This window comes from Diplotaxodon limnothrissa, linkage group LG11 (genome assembly GCF_057381915.1).
Source record: "Diplotaxodon limnothrissa isolate DT_005_m linkage group LG11, D_limnothrissa_male_GT1.1, whole genome shotgun sequence".
Classification (NCBI taxonomy): domain Eukaryota; kingdom Metazoa; phylum Chordata; class Actinopteri; order Cichliformes; family Cichlidae; genus Diplotaxodon; species Diplotaxodon limnothrissa.
In genome coordinates this window covers 16,595,000-16,615,562 of record NC_140606.1, presented here as the reverse complement: position 1 = coordinate 16,615,562, position 20,563 = coordinate 16,595,000, and the positions used below count along the sequence as shown (strand labels likewise).

The 20,563-nt window shown below is 41.3% G+C and overlaps 2 protein-coding genes across 2 annotated transcripts in view; one reads left to right on the top strand and one right to left on the bottom strand.

Moving 5' to 3' along the window:
• Positions 1-20,563, bottom strand: part of LOC146622542 (uncharacterized) — a 318,673-nt gene that overhangs the window by 248,362 nt on the left and 49,748 nt on the right. The gene's annotated exons all lie outside the window — the stretch shown is intronic.
• Positions 7,820-20,563, top strand: part of adamts16 (ADAM metallopeptidase with thrombospondin type 1 motif, 16) — a 48,742-nt gene continuing 35,998 nt past the window's right edge. The window contains exons 1-3 of the mRNA XM_085365217.1: positions 7,820-7,906; positions 8,015-8,105; positions 11,105-11,463. Of these exons, the coding sequence (XP_085221343.1) occupies positions 7,820-7,906; positions 8,015-8,105; positions 11,105-11,463 (537 nt within the window). The remainder of the gene's footprint in view (positions 7,907-8,014; positions 8,106-11,104; positions 11,464-20,563) is intronic.

The following is a 20,563-nucleotide window of genomic DNA, read 5'->3' as shown; positions in this document are numbered from 1 at the left end:
CCTGGAAACTCCTGAGGTTTAATGAATGGTGCTATGGTAGCAACTAAATAAGCTGACACAGGCTGTATCTCGGTAGGAGCAAGATATTTAGCACGCTCTGTAAAAATGAAGAGTGAAGTAGTCGTGTCTGTCAAGACAGTAAGAATACTTATCTGAAAGTCTATGTTATACCCATTAAAATAGAAACGCTGGACCTCTTCATTGCATGATCTACAACATAAAAACAGCTATATTGGCAGGTTTTGTGAATTCTGCTCCACTCTGTAAGCATTTCACACACATGAAGTTTGAGCTAAATGAAGACATTTGTTCTTTTTCTCATCTTCTTGCCAGCAGGTCAAGTTCCACACCACTCTGGACACTGGCGAGGTTGTGTGGCACAGAAACTCTTGCCCAGACATCAGTTCCCACAGGATGAAACCCCGCCACTAGTTTGCAGACATGCAAATGTTTGAGTGAGAGAGACACTTTCCTTTGGGTCTGGCACTGTAAAATGGAGCTACTGTAGTGCAGTGCCGAAGGTGAGACTCACTGTGTGCTCCTGAAACAGGCATCGCATTTATTTTGCATTTTATGCAAGAATCGAGCAATTCAGAGAATAATGGCTTTCAATGGAAATGGCTAAGGCTAGTATATTACTCCTTTTGTACACATGCATAGCATCACCTCTGATAGAGCCCTGCAAACAGGCTAGCTTTCATCTGCCATTGCTGATAGTAAGTGTAGAAATCTTTTTTTCATCCCAGCATGAAAGCAGTTTCATAGAGCAGGGGTGCTTACACAACACAGAGGTGATGAACCTTAGCAGGCTCTCACCCCTGCAGAGTGTCATAAGACTGGCTACTTTGTTTTTATGTTTCACCCTTCCAGAGATGCTCTTTCTGCCCCACTGATCACATACAGCATACTACCAATAATTAGTGCAATTCATTGGCCCTTCATTTTTATCTTGGACTCTTAATACCAGTGAGAGAAACAGGAGGATGTAGGTGACCGACATGAAGTATCCCTTTTTTTTTTTGAAAATATGAACTAAAAAAATATCAGCAAGAGGTAATATAGCTCAAGAAGCACCTTTTAAAAGAGTTGAGGTCTTTAAAAAAAGGTCTGTGCATGCTGTAAGTTGCTGCTGTGCACCTCAGATGTTTATCTTGTTTATGCCCAGCAGTTGTCTTCATTACTTACATACTAGAGTGGGAAACTGTGACTCCAACCATTAACTCTGCTAGTGGTGTAATTAAAGTGCTCAGAGCATAACCATTATTTTAATAGGACACTTGTTGCAGATGAAAATGTGCAGCTGATTGGATTAATAACCTACGCTACTCCTTGATAGCAATAGATCAACATGATGATTGCTACTATAAATCTGATTAATCAAGAACATGTCAGCTCCGTCCAGGATCATGATCCGGCGTGAACTGTAGCTGCTCACATGATCAAACATGGTCAGAGCAGGACCTCCCATGCTGCAAAACTTCTAGGGCCAACTGATGTAAAGCAATGACAGCACAATAACTACACTAATCAGTGGTTATTATGAAGACTAATTCCTGAGTCACTCAGCCATGTCCCATACATTATCTAGTTCAGTGGAAGCTTTTGAAGAGGGTAAGAGGTTGGAAAAGTACATTAACATATCCCAAGTGCAACTTTCCACCGGAGTGCTGCTGAGTCTAATAGTGCTGCACGGCACTTTAAACGAATGCTGCTGTTGCAAACATAAAATATGGAGAAATGTGCATGGACTGTTTTTAGTCTATTTTTTATAGTGAGTAAGACTGTTGTAAAGAAGTATGGCAAAACATGTTGCTTTCCTAAAATAGTGCAGAGGACGGCACACACTGTATACTGCCGCTGATGTGAAAACAGATATTTTATCATGGTATGATTTTTAAACGGTTTTAAACGGTTTATAAGTAGTTAAATTCAAGAGAAAGCATATGGGGCTATCATTGCAGCTGAATGTTGGAATCTAATGTGTTGATAAATTACATTGCACAGCATTATTTAAAGAACTTGTAAGATTCAGTATGACTGAAACAACCGTAAGACAAAACTGTGGCATGAAAATGTACCTCACATGTCTGCACAACGTAGCCAAACTGGCATTTCGTCTTAATTGAACTCCTCAAAAAAATTAGGGGAACATTTTTCAATCAGAGTACAGCATCTAGTTAGTTAAACTTCTCAGATATTATCTGGTCAGTTAAGTAGCAGAGGGGGGTTCAATCTACTTCAGCTGTTTTGGTGTTCATGAAATTAACAACAGGAGCACTAGAGGGGCAACAATGAGAAACAGGAATGGTTTTACAGGTGGAGGCCACTGACATTTTTTCCCCAACCTCATCTTTTCTGACTGTTTTTTCACTAGGTTTGCATTTGGGTAGGGTGAGTGACACTACTAGCACATACCTGGACTCTCGAGAGGTTACAAAGGTACTCCAACTCTTCCAGGACAGTACATCAATACGTGCCATTGCCGGAAGGTTTGCTGTGTTTGGTCTCTCTTAAGCATGGAGGAGAATCAGAGAGGTGGCAGTTACTCTAGGAGAGCTAGACAGGGTCATAGAAGTTCCTTAATCCATCAGCAGTACCAGCATCTGCTCCTTTTTGCAAGCAGGAACAGGAAAAACACTGCCAGATCTACAAAATAACCTCCAGCAGGCCACTGGTGTGAGTGTCTCTGACCAAGCAATCAGAAAGAGACTTCATAAGGGTGGCCTGAGGAGTCGGCATCCTCTAGTGAGCCAAGTGCTCACTGCCCGGCACCGTGGAGCCCGGGTGGCATTTTCCAGAATTGGCAGGCCCACCACGGGCGCCCTGTGTTTTTCACAGAGGATGGTACGTTCACCCCGAGTGACAAACAGGAAAGGGTCTGGAGAAGCTGTGGAGAACGTTATCAAATCAAATCAAATCAAATCACTTTTATTGTCACATCACATGTGCAGGCACACTGGCACAGCACATGCGAGTGAAATTCTTGTGTGCGAGCCCCACAAGCAACAGAGATGTGCAAACACAACAACACAAACGAGCAAAATACAAGAATGGCCAACCTGAAACTAATAAATATATGTACAATATATAATAGTGCATGTTGCCTGTAACATCATTCACTGATCTACCACCAACATTGGTGAATCAGTGATGGTCTGAAGAGGCATATCTATAGAGGGACACCAGACCTCTAGGGGCTAGTCAGCATTTAGACAACCTTTTGCACTCACATTTACACTCATGTGTAATTTAGAATCACCAATTTACCTTAGCCCTCTAACTGCATGTCTTTGGGAGGAAGCTAGGGTACCCAGAAAGAACCCACGCAAGCACAGGAAGAACACACAGAAAGCCCCCAGCCTGACGGGGGAGTCAAACTCAGGACTGTGCTGCCGAGCTGTTAGTCCAGAACAAAAAAAGTAGCAAACCTATGATTACCAGGCTCGATACAGAATTTTCTTTGTATTTTTGCCCTTGATGGGTTGAACCACAACAAATAGCAATAGCATACATGTGGTGTGTGTATGCTTTTATGACCCCAGTGATTTTCCTGTCAGTTGAAGTCTTGTGTGATCTTGTTTTGTGAGTCGAAGCAACTAACCACTCATGCTAGATTGTATCACGTCATCTCAACAACAATAAATTAACTTGTTGAATTTCATGCATTGATATTGAGAATGACTGTTTTTCTAGGTGAAATCTGATGGGTTTTGTAGTGTTGCTTTATGTTTTTAAGCAGTGTATATTATTCTCACTTCTTATAAAAGGTGTAGTTTAAAAAAAAGAACTATTTTTGCTTTTAAAATATACAAAAAGAAGATCGGTGAGGTTCAGCAGTGAATCCAAAACCAAAAACAGGCTGTAGTATCCATCTGCAAATATTTAGGGGAAACAGTGTTTCACACTGAGGTGATACATCCAAGGTGTTTGGATTGTACTAGACAATGTCAGGACAATAGCAGTAAAGACGTCGGTATTCTTCGACAGCGGTGCAGAGTTTTTGCAAATTCTGACTAACCCTTCAATCATCTACACTGCCTGGCAACCACCGTCTCCCATTGCTCCGCTCCACCTTCATCTCCGTTTCCCACCTCCCTTTACTCTTGCTCCGTGTCAGTTGCCATCAGTCTACCCCTCTGTGATGCGCTGAGAGGAATTCTACAGCTGCTGTCAGCTTATTGTGCACGCAAACACACAAAGACCCAAACACATAAGTACATCCATACATGCGTGAACAGACTCACACTAACGTACAAAGACACATATGCACATAAATCACACGAGAGCATGCACACAAAATCACATATGCTTACCACAAGCGTAGTCTGCTCTCACCAGACATGCACGCAGACCTTGATGACAGCTGCTATCTGCTTTAGCTGTTGAAATGATCGAGTAGGTGTTTAGTTATTTTGGGGTGTTTTTGGTTTACTTTTGATGATGTGCTAATCCTACCTGGCATGATTGTCTGCCAGTGATATTTTTTCCAAGTAGGAAGTAGACAAACAAATGAGAGGAACTGATGGCTGATGCTCAGTGGTCTCAGACATCTTCTGGAAATTCTATTCATTCTGTGTTGCTGAAGCAGTAAAGATGCTCTTTGGGATTGTTAAAAATTAATTTTCGTACATATTTTAAGCAGTTAATGTCTTCTTTTCGGGCTCTTTCGGTGTCCCTTGTTCACATATAACCTTCAAAGAAGTCTAAAACAAGCTGTGCATCTGGAATGCGGCTGTTGTTTGATCAGCATCTTTCTGCAATTTGACTTTCTTCTGTATTCAGCCTCACCAAGTTCAGAAAACTTTGGAGAAAGTTTGTCCATCTTGCAATTCAAATATTTTTCCTCTTTGTATCTAGATGCACTTACACAGGTAAACAAGTGTGACTAGACCTCAGATACTAAAATTACGTGTCACAACATAAGCACGACATAAAAAAAAGGTTGCCTTTGGTCTCACTGAACAACTTTGATCACAATTTAGATCATCTGTCGAAGGCCAAGGTATTTCAAATGGCCGGGTTTTTGCTACAGGCAAACTTTAGATTTCCTCTAATTTTCTCTTTTGGACAGCAAAGACTTTTTCCTGGCAAACATCCCACACGGGTCAAATTTTTAAAATCTTTTTCTAACTGTACATGCATGCACTTTGATGCTAACACTTGTAAGATTGTTAAAAATCCTGTAATGAAATTTGGGGTGGGGGAGTCTGGAGACTTCTTGTGGGTTCTAAGCCACCTACTGCTAGACTGAAGCTTTAATCACTGGCATTTAATCTGGATTAAATCGTGGATTTGAAGGCATTGTATGTATGTGAAAGTATTCTTATATTTAACCTGTGATTAACCTGTTTTTCTTTACTTCAATAATGTGCAAAATGTTAATTTCCAACAATAACCATGATTGATGTTCTTGTTTTTCACTGCACTGTATATTTTAGACTATGTGCTGGAGTGAGTTCCCTTTATGTGTCAGTTCTCTGCCTTTGTACATCCACAGATGTTATTGAAGACAGACAGTAGGGCTTTAAGCCAAGCTGATTGAGACAGGAAGACAGAAGAACAAGCACTCAGACGTGCAGGCAGACTGAGAGGCCTACAGGAGCTCACAGGTTCGGGGGTCAAAACACTCACAGCACTTGGTGTATGTACAGGAGCTTTCTTTTTTCAGTTCCTTCAAACAATACAAACAACAAACAATTATTTCTCAGTCTGCCAGTTTGATCTGCCCACCCGCGCATCCCACAGTGAAGCATCCTGCCGTACATCCCAACAAAAGGCTGTCAGACGCCTTCGGGGGCCAAAGGTGTGGCAACTTTCCAGTCAGCTGTGAAGATCTGCACTTGCTGAACAAATATCAATCATTTGCTCACACAGATGTATAAGAGCAGCACATTTTCCATACATTCACATGATGCCAGACACACAGATGCAGAGTGAGTATTGGATTGCTGCGAGTGCACACATGTGTCTGAGCAAGGGGTCTGTGTAATAATGTAGAAGGGGGAGGAGGAGGACGAGGAGGGGTGCTTGCAGTGTCAGCTGCTGTTGTAAAGCACAGATTTCCTGAACCTCCAAACATATGGTAAGAATTGTATTCATGACGGCATTTTATCACTGATTAAACCCAGGATTGGCAAACAGAGGCAGAAATCTGGAAGTGGGTACTGTATATGTATCGGTTTTATAGGCTTATAACATATTACTCTCAGAATGAAAATGTTCTTGCATTTGCTTATCCTGCTTCCTATCTGTAGGGGACTATGGTTCAGGAGAAAGTTAGTTGTTGGTCACTGATTTCTAACTCACTGATTAACGTTCTGACGTTCAGAACAAATTAATCTGTCATACATGACAGCTATCACTAATGCAACATGACACAGGCCATCTGGAAGATTCATCAAACACTTTGCATTCCAGAGGGAAACAAATCCACAAGACCTGGTGTCATAGAGATCTGAGTTCACTATTGGGTTAGCTTCTATTCTTCTCTTCCTACCAATTTACCAAAGTAAACTTTCTATCTAGTGTGCTCTGCACCTGAACATCAAATCTATATGAGCTTTTAGATGCCAGTGTTTCTGTTACGAAAACCCATGCTATATGTAGTTAAATGCTTCTAAATATAAAGTCATCAAAATATGCCACCGTCTGATCTTTCTGCTTTGTAGAAATTAGAAACCATATGCAAAAATACATTTCATCCTCTGTGGACTCTATAAACCCTCTGGCTTGAAGATCACCTTTAATGACTTTCACTCTGATTCAGATGTTTTTTGACTCGGTGCCACAAAGATCACTCTGTAAACACCACACATTTATTTCCCCTGCCGTACAGCAGAGATCTCATCTGTTTTTTCTTTTAGGATGATAAAATACTTCAGAATATGAAACAAGTGCTCCCGATGCGTTGGCTCCCACACTCCTGAGCACTTCTATGAATGACTGCAGGGAGTTCAGAAATGTTGGCACGCTGCCTATCAGTGCAGCTGTGGAATATTGGAGAGATGGGAGAACGGCAAGCGGATTAAATGGGGTCAGTGGTTAAATTTCAGACTGTAAACCATCACAAATTACTGATTACCTGCTCCGGGGTGTAATCTCTGAATCGCGTTTGGACCACTAGATCCACATGACTGGATTCATATATTCGAACCTGACCTTATGGGGGACATAAAGAAAACCATTTTTTTTGTGTGTTTGTTAAATATCATAGCGACCATGTAAGCTGAGAAGTAGAACATCTCTCAAAGCAGGTGCCAAATGTGATTGGCTACAGGCTGTAGCCTGCTTAGGGTAAGCCCCCCTACACCAGAAAACACTCACACAGAGTATTGTGCGCAGAGCTCCCTCGTCGGGCTCCCAAGAGAAACATATTCGGACTCTGTGCGATTTTTACAGGAGTCTGCCATTGCCAAGATGAGATGCGGCCTATTTAAGACAATCACATAATTTCGTTGGGAGTCAAAAGGATCCGTGGTGGTCACTGGGTAGAGAGAGAGGGGGAGAGAGCGGCCGAGTGAGCGTAGCTATGAGGGAGGGAGGGAGAGAGAGGGGGGGGGGGGGAGGTTGTAGGGCTGTCTGAGTGGAAAGAAAGAAAATGACTTGCCGGGAGAGAGGACTGGAGTTCAAGCAGTTTACCGCGATTGGAACTCCGCATGGAAATAAATGGAGACCAAAGTGGTTAAACTGAAGCCTGCATGCGAATCTCTTTGATGCTTCATTCATCTAAAGCAGAAGTGCTGCCTCTGCTGCTGCTGTTGAATTGTTTTATTTAAGATATCGATACTGCTGGGAGGTGTGTTAAAAGTGATCCACGGACATGAATTTCTTGCGTTTGTCTTGCGCAGCGTGCAGAAACTGGAGACCGTCGTTTTTCCACCTGCTGTGGTTTCTCACCCTGGGCAACGTAAGTCTGCGTGCATGCTGCTCATAAAGTTTTCAGGAACTCAAATAAGCAAGTGCTTTCTGCATAATTACTCAAACAAGTTCATTTGCACTTCTTCTTCTCGCGCAGAGCGTTCTTATGAATGCTGGTGCTGACAGTGCCGAATGTGATCAAGGCGCATCTATTCTGCTACGGTCTCTCAATTTACCTCAAAACACAGGTAGGCTTTAAACAAGAAAAACAGAGGGGGGAAGTGTTGATGTGTTTTTGCCACTGTAATGATGTTTTTGTGGGTTGCTGGTCTGTTTTATGCTTTTCAGCTGAATTAAGACAATAAATACTTCTCGCTCGCTCACCCATAAAGCGGTCAGCAGCATCAAACGGCGCTCACCTGCGTTGTGCGTTACCGCCATTCACCGCTGGGGGGCAACCTGTACCCTGACTCGGAGTCACTAGTTGGTGCATGCTGCAGAGGATCTCAAACTGTGGTCTACAGCAAAATAAGGAATTCTTTCATTCTGTAAAAGTCGTTTCACTTATTTCACGTTACATGAAAGGAATTATTTATTAACGTGTCAAGTCAACAAAAAAACACACACACACAATAAAAATGGCTCCCAGAGCAATCTAGCTGGGACAGTGACCAAACTCTTCCTTGAGGATGCAGTGATGCCTGCTTTGTCAATTATTAGTGCCAGCAGTTAAGAGCGAGGCTTTCATCTGTTCTTGTTTTTGTGGATCTAACCCCATGTGGTGTGATGACTCAGCAACTTCTTTGCCGTTCTCTACCAGATCTTTTGTTGTTGTTGTTGTTGTTACCATGAAAGTGCATAAATATGTCTGCATAAATGAACTCTCTGTGAGCACATGTGCGGATGATCTGAAACAGAAAGGAATGGGAAAGCCCTCGCTTGTGTTTTGAGTTAGTGTCATAGGCAGCGCTTCAACAATTACTTCTCCTTGTTAATGTGTCAACATTCATATGTTAGAACGAGTTCATATGCAGAATTCATATTTTCATTCCTTTATCATCTTTAAGCCAAGAGCCACTTGGCTGAAGACTTCATCAGTGCTAATGGCACTCAGGAGCCACTAAACCAACAAACCAACAACTGCAGGATCTTGTCTCAGCCTTGTCTGTCTCTCTCTTTCTGTGTGCATGTGTGTGTGTCTGTGCGTGTGTGTGTATGTGTACTCTGTTCTCGCGGACTCTTTGTTTGTATACTGTCAGACATGGGTCGCCGCAGCTGTTTTTTGTGTGAGGGTGGGACAAGCAGTTAACTGGAAGCAACTGTGTGTCTATGCATTCGGGGGATGTGGACAGAGGCAAAGACAGAGAGGACCATTTTCTGGGTTTGCTTAAGAGCTTTGCTTTCCGCATAGAAAATGCTTGAGACTTGGGGCATGTGTTTGCTCTTTGCAGTCCTGTAACTCTGAGATAGATAAGACTGATGACATGTCAAGGCTTTGCTTCCTGCCTTGGCTGCCCATGCTAAAACTTATGCAGTCGTAGCAAATCAACGTGCTTTAAATAATTCACCCGCTGCTGAGGACAGGGTGCTGTGTGTAGATACACTGAATGACCAAGATGCACCAAAAAGCAGGCATTGGCACAGGCAGGGATGACACACAGTCTGCCACCCTGCATGTTTTTCCCACTGCCAGAACCTGTCTGTCTCAGTGCTATATATACTCATTGTTAGGTCTTGCTAAAGCAGGTCAGCCTGTACGGTAACTGGGACATGCCCTTATTGACTGTCCAATGTTGTTGTTATTTCTGTGCACTTTAACCTGAAAAAAGTGACACCGTATCACTTTTGCATGGCTAAACACATTTACAGTGGCCATTCCAGTACTGTGCCAAAATCAGCCATGATGCTCTTATGTCTGTTTGCTGCCAGATTACTCTTAAAGCATCAACTGTAAAATGTTTTAAGCTGTGTGACTTAAAACACGACAGCATCGAGTGTCCCTTTTAACTAAGTTCCCAGGACAGTAACAAAAGTTATGGTAAAAATGAATAAATAAATAAATAATTTAAAATGAGAGCAATCATGCACATTTAACACAGAGCAGTGCATTGGTTAGTGCAGTCACTTCACAGAAAGCAAGTCCTCTGTTTGAATCCAGTGTGTGTGGAGTTTGCATGTTCTCCTCGTGTCTGCGTAGGTTCCCGTAAGTTCAACTTCCTGCCACAATCCAAAAGTAATCTTAATTGTCCTTTCTTAACTGGTTATATCTGTGAATATCCATGTGAATGGTTGTCTGTCTCTGTGTGTCAGCCCTGTGACAGAGTGGTGACCTGTCCAGGATGTACCCTGTATGGATGGATGGATGGATGGATAGATGGCTGGCCATCATGCACCTTTTCTATATATATTTCAAGTATATGCAAGAGTGAATATGTTCATTTCTTATAAAAGATGTCCCTTAGTCTGTTCTGCCATTCTTACTCCTCAGATGACCTTAAGCAATATTCTCTGTCACATGATTTTTCCTCAAAATGAAACTTGGACCAAGGCAGGGAGTCAGTATAAAATCAGCTACTTTTGATTTGACCTTTTGAGGAAAGCCCGTTAATTCTTATGATCACAGCATGATTAGACTTTTAACTGGACTACAACACAAGGGCTGACAATGACATTCAACCATCTCCCTTTATGACTTGCTGTTATCCAGTTTGAGCTATATAAAAGAAATAAAGTACTTGGTCAAACATGATTCACTCTCTACTAAAAGGCCTGGAATTGTCTAGAAAGCTTCCTTTTCTCGTAATCCTCTTTTGACCCCGTCAGCAAAAGTAAATGAGGCAGGCAGAGGAGAGCTAACAAAGAAAAGCAAAAAGCTGTAGTTTTAGACCGTGTTGTAACCAAGGCAGCAGCTGACACAATGTGCAGCAATTCACAATTAATTATGTTGACACAACAAATTAGTATAGATTTACCATCAGGCTAAACATTTATTTTTTGTATCTGTAAAAATATAGTCTTCTCTCATCACAGTTAAAACCTCTCAGCAGGCTTTCAGTTGCATAGTTCCAAGTTAAGAAATGTCTTTATATTTAATATGTCCACATTAAAAGACTAGATATAGTTGCTTTTTGTGGCTGCCTTTTTTGTGGGTGTTGTGATTGCAATTTTCACTCAGTGTTTCATTTGTCTTTTCACATTTCCTGTCCCTTTCCTTGCCTCTTCTTCCTTCAACATCCTTTATCTCCAGAATATGAGATTGTATCTCCATATGAGGTCGACCACCAAGGCGCTTACGTCTCTCATGAAATTGCCCACCACCAGCGCAAAAGGCGGCGCAGATCCCTCGCTTCAGACGCAGACTCATCTGTCGCTGAAAGCATCAGCGAAACAGTCCACTTCCGACTCAGAGGCTTGGGGCAGGACTTCCACATGGAGCTGAGGGATGCCTCGGAAAGCCTGATTGCACCTGGCTTCACCATCCAGGTCCTGGGAAAGAATGGCACCAAGAGCCTGAGGGCCTACCATCAGGATGACCTCTGCTTTTACCAAGGGTCACTGAGGTCAAGGGTCAACTCCTCTGTGGCACTATCCACATGCATGGGGATGGTGAGTCAAAACAAAGATGGGCTGCAGGATGGGTTCTGAAGATAAGAAAGGAAAGTCAGTAAATAGTTCAGATAAAGGGTGTGTGTGCATCTGTATCAGTCAAAAAGACTTCACGGTAAATTCATCATAAAAGTGCATCTCAGGGACATTTTTATATTGCTTAAGTTTTGGCAGCATGTAGGTTTAGCAGTGAGTTCTCTAATTGCACTCAATGACCGAGAAAAAAAAACGAGCTTGGGAGCCAAAGAAATTTGGCTCATCCTGGGACCGCTGATACTATAAACACTGAGTGTCAGAGTTCTTGTCATGGCAAAACCGGGGAGGCAGAAAGAGAGAGGTTATTGACCTTTTTTGGATTTCAACACAAAGTTTGGAATATAGTAACTTAACACCCCGAGACAAAAGACAGACAGTAAATTCAATTCAATTGCAATTCTTTCATTGTGAGACGCCATACTTTTTGATGAAACATTATGACTCTCGACAGTATGCTTCTATGGCTGTCTTTCACACAGTTCTTGAGTCAGTCCATTGTCTGTCTGATGTGCAGAGAAAATTGACTTAAATTGACTTAAAAACCCACCGAATAAGTTGGCAAAACATACACAGGAGGTTCTCGTTCCAGCGTGTCATGCATTATTAGTTGTAAGTCGGCTAATGAATAACTAATGGATGGAAAAGCTAAGCTTCATGTTCACATCATGTTTGCTACAAGCCAGGAAAATTCTAAAAATACACATGGGCCAAATATGCCATGACAATGTTTTGATGGTATTTTATCTTTACGTTTAGCACATGGCGTTTACTACACGGATATAAAAATATTTTGAATATTCCTCCAACAACGAGAAGCACCTTTGCATCATCTTGAAGGCCGCAACATTTGCAGCTGTCACTGCTTAAAGAGGATTGAAATGGGTGCAAATCCAATCCAGGTGAAATTAAACTCTGAGCACTCTAAAAGCTACACAGACAGTAAGCGGATATCCACATGCGAACCTGAGCAGATTTATTGGTGTTTAAATGATCAGCTGTATTTGTGTGTTTGGTCAGAGTGAAGCTCGGTATCTGCTCTAGCAGTGTTTGGAAGCAATTTTATTTTTCTTTCTACTCGTTAATGTATAATAAGTCCATCTTTTTTAGGCATAAAAGTCATTATTATGCAGTTTGGGCTAAAAATGCTGACTGAATCAATCTGAATTAAATCCTCTGGACTAGTTTACATTCTGTTTAGATTTACTGGCTAAATTCCAGTTCTCGCCTTGGTGGTCCTCCTGTGCTGCATGAACATAAAGAAGAAATTACTGTAATAAGCTCAAGTGAGGTAGTGCCACGCTAAGACCCCAAGTGTTATATTAACCCTCTTAGCAGTCTGGACTAGAGAACAAAGGACTTAATTAATACAAAAACTTACCTACACACTTATTCGTTTTGAAGTCAGCATGTTCTTTACGCTGGCTGCCAGTAGAGTTTAAAATGACCGTATGTACACACACAGAGCAGTGGGATATAAGCTTTCATCTGAAAAAGAAATATTGTTTGAACTTGTTTCTTTTCACAGTTTTACCAAAAGCAAATTCCCCTAAAAACCAGTTTGACCACATTTCACTTAAGCATGGCTTTTAGTGTTTTTAATTAGGCTAAAATAAATTCCATGTTGGTTTGCTGTTTATATTTCATTGTAAGGGACCACTGCTGTGTCTGAGAATTGCCCTCTAAAACTACAGGCAGAGAATGGCACATCTCCAGGGATGCTTCTCTTCTTCTGTGTGTGTGTGTGTGTGTGTGTGTGTGTGTGTGTGTGTGTGTGTGTGTCTACATTTCAGAGCAGATCCCAATAAAAGATCCAGCCAAAAGGTCCAGGGTTGCAGAGACTGTAAATGTTGTTCTCACGGCTGAGGCGGGCTAGGACAGACTGGGTCAGGGCATCATTGGGAATTTGGCTTTTTCTGATGTGAAGTTGGGAAGTGCAAAGCAATATCAGCAGGCAAAAGTATTTAGATTCTAGGGAAAAGATCAAGCTGGTTACTGATTTTCAAAAAAAGGGAAGAATGCATTTTATTAAGCGCTAAACTGCATATAAGAATTTTTCTGCATACGTTTTAATATTTAACTTCACCACTGTCACACAGTCAGTGTTGATACATAAGATGAGTTTTTGCACTAAAGACCTACATACCTATAGGGTTAAACTGGCTGTGCATAGTGCCAGTCTTTTAGGGACTTAAGCCATTTACATTGTTACGTTGTGGTGTCAACGTACATGATACCTCAACGGATTTTAAAATGAAGATGTTTAGATTGATTTAACGTTAATATAAGCTTTGGTTAAGGTTCAAAGTTCTTGGACAAGTGTTCAAGTCCAGCCAGTTAATCTAAGTGTGTGTGCGTGCTACAGATGTTGCATACAACTGGTCAAAACGTCATAACAGAGTTCACTGTACTTGAAAGCATATGGGAGACCTTGCACTTTGGCCAGTTTGCTTTAGCAAGGAACAGGTAAATATTGACCGGAGCAGCACTGCACCTGGACTCCAAATGCGCAGTGATACAACTTAGATTAGACTCTTTCATCACATTTGTTTGCGCTGTCATTCTTAAAAAAAAAAAAAAAATTAACACCATCCATCTGTGTTTAGAGTAAGCTGCAGGGTTAGGGTTTCTCACGCTGGCTAATCGACGCCAACAGAAGGATAATGAAAGATCAGAGTGAAAAGGAGTGACATTGACGAAGAATATAAGGGTCGTTGCTCCCTCCCTGGAAGTTTGAAGTGCTAAAATTCTTCTTGCAGGCAGTGTAACATTGTTAAAGCCTATTTATAATTTGCCTTTTCAACTCTCATCTTCTGGCAGCCCATGCAGTTGATGACAGGAGGGTGATCAGCCGTAAAAATCTCTGACTTACAAGCAATGAATTGATGGAATAAAAGTTTCAGGCCAATCCCACTGATCACCTGCCAAAGGGTTTCTTACACCAGCACACACACATGGAACAGCCCATCATAAAACAGTTCCTTCTCTGTGTCGACTTTATGCTGCAGCATGATATGCTTTAGTCCTGCTTTTATGGATATGAGGCTATTGAGGAGTGATATGCAGAAATTGTTCCAATCTGGTAACTTTCTTTTCATCCCTATGCCTACATATGGCATCTTGTGCAATTTTTGGTCCAAACAAAGGGGAAAAAAGATGTTATTCCTGAGATCTTGAAACAGAAGACAACTGGAGTTCTTTAGGTTTGTGATGACATTTTACCTCTCATCCAAGGTTTCACAGGGATTTCATCCTTAACCCACAGGTGATGGTAATGACCCATGCCTTATTTCACACCTTGAGATAACTCACATGATCAATAGTAGGTCAGTGACCTCAAGACCACTTCCAAAGGGGACAACCCCTTACTAGGGGTAAATAGCCATTTTAGACCTGTAAAAGCATCCTGGATAAGAGGTGAAACATCTTCATACACCTAAAGAACTCCAGTTGCCTTCTTTTTCAAGCTTTGTTGAAAAACCTACTCAGACACAAGATGTTTAGCATGCCGAACTAATATGTTGAACATCGTTATTGTCATCCAGCCTACCTAACAGCAGCTAGTTGACATTGTGAACTCACCAGCATGGTGGCAAAACGTAAAAGAATGTTGTAAGCCTCACAGAGCTGCAAGCATGATTTTTATCTGTAAATATGTTAACTTTGAGACTTGGCTGTCTGCAAACCCCATGCTGGAACCTGCTAGCTTAAATTATTGAGTTATTATGATTCATTTTCTCAAATATTTTTCTGTATGCAGCATAGCAGCAGCACTGTACTACCAAAGTAACAATTTGGTCTTATTGTGCCTTTTTGTATGCTATTTAATCTCCTGCTAATTTGCATCCATGAACATTACACAAAGGTATGCATAATAACCTTTTTTCAACTAGTAACTACTAATAAGCAACTGCTTACTCTCTATACAGTATGTCCTTTTTTCACATCTGTACTTTAACCCTGTGCTTCACCTACATCTGTATCAGTTTGGCTAATTTTACTCAGACTTGTAAAGCACACCTTCCTTTTGTATCAAAGGGAAATTCTTAATGTCCTGCCACTACAAATCACTTGGAAGGTATGTGTTTTCCACTTGTAAAAGGATGGGTGTGTTTCTTGCCTCGGGGCACGCAATCATGGTAATAATAGAATGCTGCACATTTCTTCCACCTCTGGGATTTCCAAGCGAATATGAGGGATGGGTCTACTGATGTTAGTGAAGCTTTGAAAAGCACATAGTGTGGTCTTGGCAGGTTGCTATCACCATTTCTCAGTAGATACTGTGCACCCAATGATGTGAGAACAGTTTTATCAAGGCTTCATCATTCATGGTTTCCTCCACCATACCACGGAGATTAAGTAATGAGGACCTCCAGTTTGTGTAATCCGTGCTGGATATTTTGGATACAGTGGGAATCTCTAATTCGTAAAGAAATGCGCATTAAACTAAAATATGACCCGAGAGAGCAATTCACAGTTGTTCAGTTAACTCTGTCAACGCAAAGCTCACAATCTGAATCCTTGTCTTCGGCTGCTGGAAGTGTAGCCATCGTGGAATCAGTGTGGATGACAAATAAAGCATTGCAGCATCATCTCTTGAAGCACTTTGTTCTGTCAAAAGACGGATTGTTTGGAAATGTGAAGCCTTGTGTTTGAGATGCCAAAGTTGCCACGTATTTTTGTCGAGGACAGCGAGGAGGGGTAGAGATAAATAACGACAGAAACATATACAGCCTACAGTCAGGTGCATCTTGTAATGCACTGAGCGCTTCCCCGCCTCATTTCCGCTTTCCTTCTGTTTCTTGCCCGCCTACTTCCCCCCCCCCCCCCCCCCCCCCCCCCCCCCCCGTTCTTGTTGCTGCTTGTCTGGATGAGTCTGACACAGAGTCCAGCTGTCTGCGCCCTCCCAAGTAGTATTTCAGCATTTTATGACTGCTATTTGCACTTCATACTGCGTACTGTGTAATCCGATGACTTTGGCTATTTAGGAAAGGGACCAGTGTGACCTAATCTCTTAACATAGCAGCCTGCACACACACGCTCACGTACGTATTAAATTAAAGAAAGTGCATGTATGTTGTTTGTGCTCAACTCAAAAACTGCATAAAAAAGATAATCTGTTTTTGTCTGTAACGACATCCTTTAGCTTTGTTTAAATTCATTGCACACACAGTACAACACCTCTGCGTGTCTAGTTTTCTGTCACTGAAACTTGATGTATTCAGTAATAGAACACTTAAAATGAAATCAGCATATTTTAGAAGAGCTCACAGCCAACAGTTAAATACTGTGGTATCAACATCTGGATTGGATATCTGAAGCACAGGACAAAATACATTGACAGCATTTGTAAAACAATTAGATGCATTGATCTATCCTTCCAGAGAAACAGTCCTTTCAGTCTATGTGACAAAATGCAGATGAGAGGAAACAGGATAATATGTGGAGGAGTGACTCATGGTCCTTTTTATGATGGAGCTCCAGACACAAGCATATTAGCTGCTCATCCCTAACTTGGCTTTGCGATGCTTTTGAAAGAGCTTTTCATGCGCTCATTTAAAATATTAAAGCGACACTGATGATTTGACCCAGGGAAAAAAGTGAAGTTGCATAGACAAAATATTGAAATGCCATGACATGGCAGTAAGCTACCATGGTCAGCTCCAAAAATCACTTCGTATATGTGTAGACAGATATCTGGGAACTGCTGTGTTACAGCAATGCTGAAAAGACAAAGCAGCCAGTATACACAAACTGTAAGATACTTTAGTAAAAGAGTAAAAGAGTGAACACTGTCACTTTGAAATGTGGCCATAGCTATCTTGTTGTTCATGCTTGCTGACATGTCTCCAGTGGAAAGCCTTTGGCTTCGGTTGAAATGGCGAACCACTTGCTCTTGAACTGTTTGCTTCATGTATTGTACTGTAAATGCTGTTACAGCGAAGTATCATATGCAAATGTAAACAAAAGTGGAAATTAAAGGTTTTTTCTAACCACATGACTTATAAAGTTGGCAACATACAGCTGCAAATAAGTCAAATTTAAATAGTGCAGCTCTGAAAATATCTTCTCTGTAGATACAGTTCTTTTTGAGACTGAATGTCAGCCAGATTTCCCTGCCCTGTCTAAACTACTGCTATTAGCTATCAAAAGATGTCTGTTTCTATAACAACCGCAAGCTAAACAGTCAGTACACATGCTGCAGGTTTAAATCCTATGGTTGATGTTCTCTCACTCAATAGGTTTCCTTTCTTGACTGTCTTGTTCATTGCAATGGATTGACTAAAAATAACCACATACAACAACAAAAAAAATGATGAAAAGGGATTTTTTTAAATGTTCTTGGCAGTCTTTACCCTGTAGAGCTGCTTTACCATATCACCACACTAATGCCCCAGTGTTCAATCCCTGAACCACCCACACAGAAAAAATAAATACTTAGCATGTGAAGTTCTGATGGTTGGCGGCAGCACAGTTCAGGTCAGAGGCCTCATCGTGACTTGGAACCAATTGTTGACAATTGTCTGTGATTACACAGCGCCGGGGCGGGTGCCATGTGGAATCACGCACCGGTTGTCACATGTGATATAAGCAACAATCCTGGCTGGGGTATTTCTTGACCGTTGGCGGGCCAGCAATGGTGGAAGGTGGTAACGTTTTAGTAAGCCTCTTTCTCACTTCTTTCTTTCCCTCAATAACTGATCACGCACCCTCATCTTTCTGGCATGGAATGTTTTGCTGATGTTAATGCCAGAGAAGGTTTGCAACTTTGCAGTTATTGAGTCACCAGAGCGTTGGCGACCGTTGCGCATTTTCCGCTTCAGCATTCGACAACTTTACGTGGTCTGGCTCTTTGCGGCTGTTGCTGTGGTTCCTAAACGCTTCCACTTTGCAAAAATACCACTTAAAGTTGATTGTGGAATATCTAGAAAGGAAGACGTTTTACAGACTGACTTCTTGCAATGGTGGCTTCCTATTATAGTACCATGCTCGAATTCAGTGAGCTCTTTAAAACGAGCCACAATTTTTTTTGTAAAAGAAGATTGCATGGTTAAGTGCTTGACTTTTACACTCGTGGCAATGGGACTGAAAACAGCTGAATTCAAAGACTAAGCAGTCTAGGCCTACATTTGTGTCCATATAGTGTTGCTGTTTGTAGGTAGCTTTCATCTGTGAAACACCAGTTACTGTATAGTGGGAAATGATCATTATCTGAATATGGGACATCTGTAAATAACAACTGCTCTCCTCTGGCTTGAGCATACAACTTGACAGTAGGATTTGAAAAGTACCCCAGCAGCCTGCCCCTCCACCCCATTTTACCATTAATGTCACACTCTAGGAATCATGTGGTCAGTTGGATATATAATTCTTTCATTTACCTGTGTTAATATTCATAATTTGATAATATTGCAAGGAATACGCCATTCTGACAGCTGTAGAACCAATCATGCTAATTACTTCATAAATGCACAGTACTGACAATAACTTTTTTTACTACAGTATGTGATTAAAGCTGTAAACTGCATGGTCATTGTGGTCATAGCTGACACATCTGTATCGACCTCATAGTTTTCACATGCAAAGCTCAACGCGGTACTTTCCATAGACTCTGCTTCGCTAGTTCTCTGACCTGTATGAAGGGTAAACGGCCCAGGTTGATGAGTGATGATGAAAAAATTGGTTCTGAAGACCTTGTCAGCATGAAAGACATCACTGTTTGAAATTTGCTCCTGCGAGTCTAACTTATTGCTACCAGAGATTCCCCTACTTAGAGATATGGAAACATCTGCAGACATCCACACATGCAGACTTTTGAGTTTCACATTTATGAGCCCTGATTTTCCAGCTGTCTCTCCCACTGTTTTGTCTCACACACAAACTTCCACTTTGTACTGTGTAAGGACTGACTTATGCACATACACACACAAAGACACATTAATACACACTCACTACCTCACCACTGCAACTGTGTCACTGTGTCTCTGTTAGCCAGCATCTGACTGCAGGGATGAAGGGCCTCATACTCCACTCACAGTGAAACAAAATGAAAGAAAAAAAGCAGTGGCGACTGTAGTCATTTAAACATATTTTAGGGAAATGGTTGTAACTGTCAAGTGCAGTTAAAGTACAAACACTACATGCCAACTGACTGTCATCACAAATGTGGTGCATGTTTAGAGAGACTGAGAGTGAAAAAGAGAAGAAGAGAGCAAGGGAAACCATCTCCAACTGTCTGAATCTGTTGTGTTGATAGAAGTTTATTGAAAAGCTGAATATGAAAGCTGAAATGTCTCTTTGACACAGACAGGGATAGAGGGAAAAATAAAGCGAGAATAACGTCAGCTTAAAAAAATATTGTGAATAATTGTCACTGTAAAATGTAGCGATTCAAAAAGGCTTTTGACTCAGTTTATCCACTGAGATTAATAACAACATGCCACTGCTACAATTCAGACTGACCCAGATAGAACATTTATAAATGAAAATTGCTGTGTCCTTAAATATGTGCAGATATATTGACAGTCATGTGAAAAATAAGCATTTCACAAGATTCTATGCAATTCTTGAAGAACTAAGTACACCCCATTATTAAGTAGCGTGCATAATGACCTTTGGCAGCGTTAACCTGAAGTAATTCTTTAAGACTTTTGTGGAGGAAATTTGGCCCTCTTCTTTACAACTTTATGGGCATTCATTTATCCGCAGCTTTCTTAAGGTCCTGCCAAAGGATTTAAAACCTTGTTGGGGTCTGAACTTTAACTGTACAACTGCAACACCTTGATTCTTTTCTTTTTTAACCACTCTGTTGCAGATTTCCTGCTATGCTTGGGATCTTTACCCTGTTGCATCACCCATTTTGACCTGACCTCCAGGTCAGGAAAGTGCCAGCAATTCAGATTAATTAATTTAATTAGTAGCCCCTAACAGCTGGTACTGTACTTACTTTGTACCCACACTTTCTTTCAAAACTTTCTTTTTCAAGTGGCCATATTAATTGGCCTTTTACAAAAGCAACCTGTAACTGAATGTCTAAGTTATGCTGTGGCACCAAAAAAGCACACAT